The sequence below is a fragment of the Medicago sativa genome, chromosome 4 (genome assembly GCF_051527215.1).
Source record: "Medicago sativa cultivar Bolivia chromosome 4, Bolivia_mono, whole genome shotgun sequence".
In the NCBI taxonomy this organism is placed as follows: Eukaryota; Viridiplantae; Streptophyta; class Magnoliopsida; order Fabales; family Fabaceae; genus Medicago; species Medicago sativa.
In genome coordinates this window covers 4,802,774-4,810,980 of record NC_140752.1, presented here as the reverse complement: position 1 = coordinate 4,810,980, position 8,207 = coordinate 4,802,774, and the positions used below count along the sequence as shown (strand labels likewise).

Sequence of the window (8,207 nt, the reverse complement as noted above, 5' to 3'; positions counted from 1 at the left end):
AAACATATATACAAATTTGAGTACAATAAGTGCTCAGGTCAAGCGATAACAAAATTCAAGAAGGTGAAATAATCAACTAGATTACTCATTTTGGGATGAAGGGAATAATAACATGCTCTTGTATATGAAATTTTAGGCACTGTATCGAATTTGGACACAAAAATATTCAAACAATTTTTTTATGCATCGAATTTGGACACTAAATATTCAAACAATTTTTTATATTGAATTTGGATACTATTCAAACAATTTGATCTGTACACATTCTATTTACAAAAGCATGTTTCTGTCATATCATATCCATTATTTGAGAATTGAATACGATTCTAATAATCAATTAAGACTCCCCATCAAAAACAACTGGAAGTCCTCATCTGATGATATATATGATAACAGAGGAAATTATAGTGGAAATTATATGATGCAGCTATCCATTATATGATTTTTTTTAGGGGATTATATGAATAAATTAATGACTGTAAATCAAGGCATTCTTATTACCAAGTTTGATCTTATAATTCTTAGAAGATACCCTGCCTTGTGTTGCAAAACAATTAATCAAAACATTGCGAAAATAATCTTCATCACATGGAATATGAAGAGCACCATCAGCGTGATAATCACAACCAAACTCCTCAGCTACATCATCCATCAACTCCTTCACCTCAGGCATGCTCAAGAACCTTATTGGAATCACAAACCTTGTAAACTCTGGTCCAACATAAACGGCAACGTATCCTTTCGGAACCTTGCTTGTCTTCCGGTTTCCGATGCCATCCGAGGATTCTCTGGCTTCCATCAATAAAGGTTTTTTTGGTGTTGTTGTCGTCGTCTTTGATCGGCGATATGAATAATATGACGCAGTTTTGCCATTGAGATTGATAGGCATTGCCAGCTTTGGTGTGGATATGGAAATCCCACCAACTTTCATTTTCAAATTTATTTATTGATTTGTAAATCTAAATATTGGTGACATAGAAGAGGAAAAGTAAAACTTTTCCTCCCCTTCAATAGAACTTAAACAATATATACAATAACTGATAATTTTATTAGAGACAGAAATACGGTTGAAAATTTGAATGCTCAACTACATGTTAGTTTATTTATAATAAGGAATTGGTTGCATGCATTTTTGAGGAAGGGGAACCATTAATTAATTGGTTCTTCATTGTGAGCATATTTTTCTCAACCCCTTATCTACCTCACGATCTTATAGCTCAATCATTGGTTAACAATGGAGATATCATGCTTCAAGTAACGACTTCTCATGCTTTTTTTTAATTTATTTATCTATTCCGAATAAGTCTTTTGAAATATATTTTTTAAATAGGATTTTTCACTCTCATAACATGCACGTCGTTATCATTTTTTTTTTGGTACAATAATTTCTTTATACATGCATGTTACATTTGTGACTTAACAACATGCAAGGCACTAATTCTTTTTAAATTATAAGAAAAGAAAATTAACCTTATAAACTTCGAGAAGGCGCTGTAGTCATTAGGATATTTATATGTTAATAGAAAACATCATAATGTAAGTGTTTTTTTAGGGACCTAAATGACGGTAAGTTATAATAACATCACTATGCCAAATCAGTGTGTTATGGCAAAAAATACGACAACACAACATAATTAAAGGAAAAATACGTGATTAGTTGACATTAGAGACCAAAATAACTAACATAAGGAAGTTTGTAAAAAAAAAAAAAAACTAACATAAGGAAGATTCAACAACAACAACCAAGTCTTATTCCACTAAATAGGGTCCGTTACATTGATCAAATTACACCATAATGTTTTATTAGAAATCATATTACGATCAAACTCATTAATCTCAAAAAAAAAAAAAAATTGATAGTTTCTCCATATGTACAAATCACTTAAGCCTAGTAAGAGTCAGGCTGATTTAAATAATTTATGTTCTTTTAGGGACCATTGTGCCTAATAAGCATGTCACTTTTAGAGACTAAATAGAGTGTTTACTTGTTTAGAAAAACTTCTCATCACATACTTATTGAAAAAGAAATATTAGAAGAATTTTACAATAACTACAAAATTTAAAATATAATTTTTGTATAAGTATTTCTAGTATAATTTTGAAATTTTGTGGAAAAACATCTTTAAACCTATAACGACTTTTTGAAGTGAACTATATACTTATTTTAATTGGAAGTTCGTTGGCCTAATTACATATAGAATAGCTAAACATAATCTTGTAATACTCTATCTATCGGGAAGCACTTGGGTGACATAATGTCACCGTGACATTAAATCTGGGCCACACAACACACATTGCCACACAACATCTGGGTCACACAACACATACAACACATCTGGGCCACACAACACAACACCTTTGTGTGGTCCAGATTTAATGTCACTGTGACATTATGTCACCCAAGTATTTTCCCTATCTAATGGCCATAGCTTCTACTTAATGGGGAAATATTGGATTTATACTTTCTGTGAATCTGCAGTAAGGAAAAGAGGTTCTTTTTTGTATTATCTGTTTAAAGACATATTGTTTCTATTATACAAAGCATACCATCATAATCAATGTCAAGATAAGCTATTATCTTGAATAACGGTCCACGAGTGCTTTAGCTTTATCTGGTGCAAAGAACCTAGCCTGCAGAAAAAGGTTACAACTGCAATCAGAATTGTTTTTAACAAGATAAATTAATTTTCCACAGTCATCAATCTAAATTTAGGCTATATATGTTATTTTAACATTTTGCCATATATTCTCAGTCGCGCAAGTTCAATTCATTAACTTACTTGAATGAACATCCTCTCAGCATCTCCAATGTTTTTGTTTTCTTTTAGGATAATTCCCTGCAAAAGCAAAATATTAATATCATGTATTTAAAAGATGCTACCATAATGTTTTAGAATATCAACATGTTTTAGTGTTTTTGAAAATCTTTTCACCTCGATTTTGTGAAATTAGTGTTATTTACAGTCTATGGTCAAAGCGAAAGGAATGAATTTAGTTGTACACCAACCACAAAATGAAAAGGAACGACATACTTAAACTATGTTCAGTAAAAACTTCTGACTACACATTTGCAATAATATACATCTTCATTGATAACTATATCCTTTTCTTCAATTTGATTCGCAATGAAAAGAAATGATAACTCCATGGTTAGTGATTAAATGAGAGAAAATATAGACCTTGGCTAAATATCCACGAAAATCATCAGGGTGAGTTGATATGAGCTGATCGTAAATAGCTATGGCATCACCGACGTGGCCCCAGTCTGAATAGGCTTTCCCTAGAAGTAATTCAACCTGAGTATCACAATAATATAAAAAGAAAATATATTAAAGAAAGCAATGCAAAATATACAGACAAAATGTTTTCTATGAAAGGAAGACCTAAGAAAATTAAGTTTATGTATGTACATTGAGATCGTGAAATCAACGAAAATCCCCGAAAGCAAAACAAAAGATTCAGTAGAAAGCAAATTAAACTTTTCACTAATGTATAAAGATAAGGTTATTAGTTTTATTTTTTGCGATTTTTACTGGAGCATTAGTATAAATATGATTGCTAGGTTGTCTATATTGTTACATCAACCGATCATAAAGGAGTAGTAGTTTATGGATACTTATTGTTTCCAGGGTTTCAAATTGCGGACCACATCACGTGATGTGGCCACAATATTGCGGTTGCAACAATGTCCACAACCGCATCATGCTGCAATTATGGTGTAATTGTTAATCACAGTGAAAACCGCAACGTAGTGGGTGTAACGGCTGGACTGCAACAGACTATGTAGTGATCACACAAATTTTTTTTATATGTTTCTTTTTCTTCATATCATCGATTTAGTGTGTATTTTATAAGGATTAGAGATATTTTAAAGTGATGGAGAGTTGATAATTGAATAACTATGAGATTTTACAGAAAAAATAGGAGATATGTGAGTTATAAGTAATAAATTATGAAATTTGATGCTAATAAAAAATAAATTCACGCCGCAATAACCAAAATGCGCATCACAACAGATGCAATCCCGGCAATCGTAGTGGTCACAACCGCATCGGCGACCGCAAATTAAAACCTTGATAGTTTCCTTCTTCGGTAAACCTATAAATCTAACATGGTACCAATGAAACGGCAATAATGAAAACACAAAGGGGGTTGAATTGTGTTTTCTTATTTTCTAGAAATGATGAAATTCGATAAAATAACAGCAGGACAGTATAAAGAATTAAGACCTAACTGATACGTTTATTGATAAAATACTGGTCCCAACCAAAAATAAATAAAAGAAATGAAACAAAAATATTTGATCCCAACATATTGAAAGTATCCTGCCATGTTAAAGTTATGGTCATGGTGCTGATATAAAGGAGTTGTGTAGTTGTATTTGTGAAAAAAATATTTTCAGGTTTTTGTACTACAACAATATTTTGTTTTAAATTCTTTGATCTTTAAATATTGTAGACCTATAGCAAGACCTTACAAAAGAGAATAATATCTTGTTCACTTTCTAAATGATGAGGAATTTACTTGAATTGGATCCAGTTTCTGTGAGTCTGTTGGGCTGCTATCAGATTTTCTGCTGAAGTCTTCTGAACTCAGACGCTCACGGCAGGCCAAAAGTAATTGAACAGCCTGTTGAAGAAAGAATTGAATAACATAATGTTAATTCAACATCCACTAGACCCACTGTATTTAGATGAAATATGAGCGTTGAGAACCAGAATGGCCGTATAGCGAAATCTGATGATTATTATACACTAAAGACTAAGATAAGAAACCAGAATGGCCGTATAGCACATTCATATGAAGAATATACTATCAAGATGACAAACCTCATCTGGCTTCTTGGCAGCAAGTAATGAATTGGTAAGGCCACGAAGAACTTCAAATTTGATATCTTCAGATACCTGTTAGGATCAACCAAATATTTATGGATAACATTAAGTGAAACTACTAAGCCTAAAGCAATTAATCACTAAGATTTTGTAACCATAGCCTCTTGCTGTGGCCTACAGTTTTAAACTCAGGTTCACATGAATGTACTCATTTACAGAATAGCTGGTCTAAAAGCAGGTAAAGAACTTAAAAAATTTGACAAGTAAAATAAAAAAAAAGCTAAGACATCCACCCAATCTTAATTGCAGAATGAACTGAGTTCTTGGCATCTTTACAAGAAGTAAGCTGCAACCATTTAGTTTTGACAGTTGTTTAAGACATCCACCCAAAAAAAGTGTTTGAAGTCGTTCAAAAGACTGACCTTTGCTGAACTTTTATATGCAGCAACACTCCCTTCATAATCTTTGAGTTCATATTTTACTTCTCCAAGCAAACGAAAAGCATCAGCATCATTTGGTTTTTCCTTGGAACACGAAAAAAATCAGTTCAACAATTGTTCCATGATTAAAAGCACGAGTGCTAAATATTTTTGAAAGAAGATTTTAGTCGGAATTGCATGAGGAAAGCCTGAGAAGATTAAATGTATAACGTGATTACATTACAATCTCTAATTACAATGCAGGGAAAAAATTCAAATAAATCAGAAAATATACTGAACATGTTTCATCTAATAAAAAAAAAAAAAATACAAATCACGTCCAAATTATTAGCAGTAAATTACAGCTCCTACATAAGAAATAAATCCCCTGAATGAAGATACTTTTCAATAAATAATAGGCAATTTTGACAAAATATCCATATAATACTAACCTTTGTCAAATCATCAAGTAGAGAAGCAGCTCTTGGATACTCTCCTAGTTCTGCCAAAGTTACTGCAGCTCCCTGAAAACCCTTTCAAATATATCTAGAGACACAGAAATTAGCAGAACATAACTAGCATCCACTACTTACTTCGAGAGCAGTTGGATCTCTTGGGGAGTTACTTAATGTTGCTTCAAATTCCTTAAGCCTACTCTGCCAGATTTCAGGAAATATATACTATCAATGATTCTGTAGTTTTGGTTGAGTGTAATGCTTAAATTTTAAGGATTAAAATATATATTATCAATATATTTCTTTCAATAACGACACTATAAAAAGACCAGTAAACCCTGAACTCAGGATTCACTAGTCGATGAAAAGAACAATATTAATTCAGTGAACATTTATTTCACAAGGAAAGGAAACAAAATAGGAAAATACTTAAAAAGAAGATTATTGCCAGAAGGGGGAAAAATAAGGTGGAAATTATACCTGAAGAGCAGCTTTATCCTTCTCTGACAATTTATCATTGACCACAGCACTGTCTTGGTTGGGACTAAAAAGGAAAAGATATTCCAGTTTCAACCATACACAAAAATTAAAGAGCATGTAAATGAACATGATGAGGGAAAAGATTCATAATTTCTAGCTTCACAGAGCATAACATCATTTAAAATTCAAAATGTGTGTGTAATGTATACCTACCTTCCTGATGGGAGAAAATCTCCAAGAGCAAAAACGAGACCAAAGACTGCAACAGCTACACCTATTCCAACCTTGGTAGCAAAGCCAATTGTTTTGTTGTCTGACTCTGAAGAAATAGAAATAGGTGCATCATAGTCAATTGGTCCAAATTGTTTATTCTCTTCTGCCTTCTTTTGCTCAAGTGCTGACCTAGTTAGAAAGAATAATTAATTAATTAATTTATATAAAAAGAAAAGATTTTGCTGAGTAAAAAACAAACCTTTTAATAGCGTTGAGGCGTTCCTGAAAGTCAATGTCTGTAGCATCAACCTGTGAAGTTAAAAGCGGTGCCGGCTCTACAAATAAATAAATATATAATTAGCAGTAGAAATAGCAGATAATAATGAATTTGTGTTGATAGATAGATACTTACTAGGAGACTGTTTGGTGGATGATTTCCTGATAAAGAAGCAATTCAATTCAATTCAATTCAATTTATGAAAACAAACAACATATCACATGCTTCTCAATTGAAAGAGAGAGATATATAGATAGATAGATAGATACCCTTGCTGCTGCTGCTGCTGCTTCTTCTTCTTCTTCTTATCAGCAGCAGCAGCAACTTTATTGTTATTGTTATCTGCACCTCCTCCGAAGCCACGAGAATTTGAATCCGAGCAATTTTTTATTATTATTCTTCGAACCGGGAGCAAACCACCGTTGCAGTTGATGCTTCCGATGGACATTGCAGTCCACATCACGAATGAATCAATGATAAGGTTTCCTTCCTTCCTTCTGTTTAATGTAGTAGTGACATGGCACATAATACTCAATCTCTAAACTAAAAAACTTTGGATTTTACTCTCTCCTCCCGCTTATACCATCCATACTACCAGTCTCGTAATATGGACACCTGTCCTAAACACGGTTAGAATTCATCAAATGTCAGTTATATTTCAACATTGAAATTACGAAGGTCGGACAACATATAAGTTGGAAGACTCATAATATTAGATGAAAATGTGATATCATCCTCATTTGAAGATGTTCTATTTGAGTTTCACGCGATTAGTAAGAAAATGGTTAATAATGTTTTTTAATGGTGAAATATGTGTCATTTATTAAAATATCCTTATTAATTATAGTCAGCAGAATACTTGTACTTGGGATGCAATAAATAATTGTATGTTAGTAGAAAAAAAATAGTAAACAATATATTGATATTATATCGATCAAAAAAAAAATATTGATATTATAAAATAGACAAATAATTTAAGATAAATAAAATTAAAAACACCTGACAAAGGAAGTAATTGTTTTAAATCTTAAATTCAACCCTAAAATCTAAATTGTACAATCTTGATTGGACACTCGAGATGCAACTAACTTACATCCCGTGACTCCACACAAATCTGGTCCAGTTACAAACTTAATTGTGTGTGAAATCCTCGTTGGTGCTAACTAGTTCTAGAGTTTCATTGACAAAAGTTCAATAAGCATATAATTTAAATTTTTAATTGGATCAGAATCTTGTGCTCAAGTTTTGTATGACGTCCCTAAAAAAAGGTTTTATATGATAGGACATCACAAGTCAAAATATAATTTAACGTGACATATTATTACCTTTAAGAGAACTATTTGATAAATATGAAATATTTTGGTCCTCCTTAAACAATTTGGGGAAACACACACACACACACACACACACACACACACTCTCTCTCTCTCTCTCTCTCTCTCTCTCTCTCTCTCTCTCTCTCTCTCTCTCTCTCTCTCTCTCTCTCTCCTTTCTCTCTTGTGAGCCGTCACAAAAACCCTAGTTTCTTCTC

General features: G+C 32.4%; 2 protein-coding genes across 2 annotated transcripts; both read right to left on the bottom strand.

Moving 5' to 3' along the window:
* Nucleotides 1–204: 204 nt before the first annotated feature.
* LOC146925658 (protein SMALL AUXIN UP-REGULATED RNA 54-like) lies at nucleotides 205–941 on the bottom strand. The gene has a single exon (XM_085706810.1). The coding sequence runs from the start codon at nucleotides 929–931 to the stop codon at nucleotides 470–472; it is 462 nt and encodes a 153-aa protein (XP_085562936.1). The 5' UTR covers nucleotides 932–941; the 3' UTR covers nucleotides 205–469.
* Nucleotides 942–2,440: 1,499 nt separating this feature from the next.
* On the bottom strand, nucleotides 2,441–7,231 carry LOC146925657 (Tetratricopeptide repeat (TPR)-like superfamily protein). The gene is made up of 13 exons (XM_085706809.1): nucleotides 6,946–7,231; nucleotides 6,812–6,837; nucleotides 6,659–6,734; nucleotides 6,400–6,588; nucleotides 6,187–6,250; nucleotides 5,845–5,907; nucleotides 5,704–5,775; nucleotides 5,255–5,356; nucleotides 4,830–4,904; nucleotides 4,525–4,629; nucleotides 3,180–3,296; nucleotides 2,781–2,837; nucleotides 2,441–2,631 (listed from the first exon to the last, which is right to left on the bottom strand). Exons 1-13 carry the CDS (start codon nucleotides 7,200–7,202, stop codon nucleotides 2,575–2,577), a joined length of 1,260 nt encoding a protein of 419 aa, XP_085562935.1. The 5' UTR covers nucleotides 7,203–7,231; the 3' UTR covers nucleotides 2,441–2,574.
* Nucleotides 7,232–8,207: the final 976 nt, after the last annotated feature.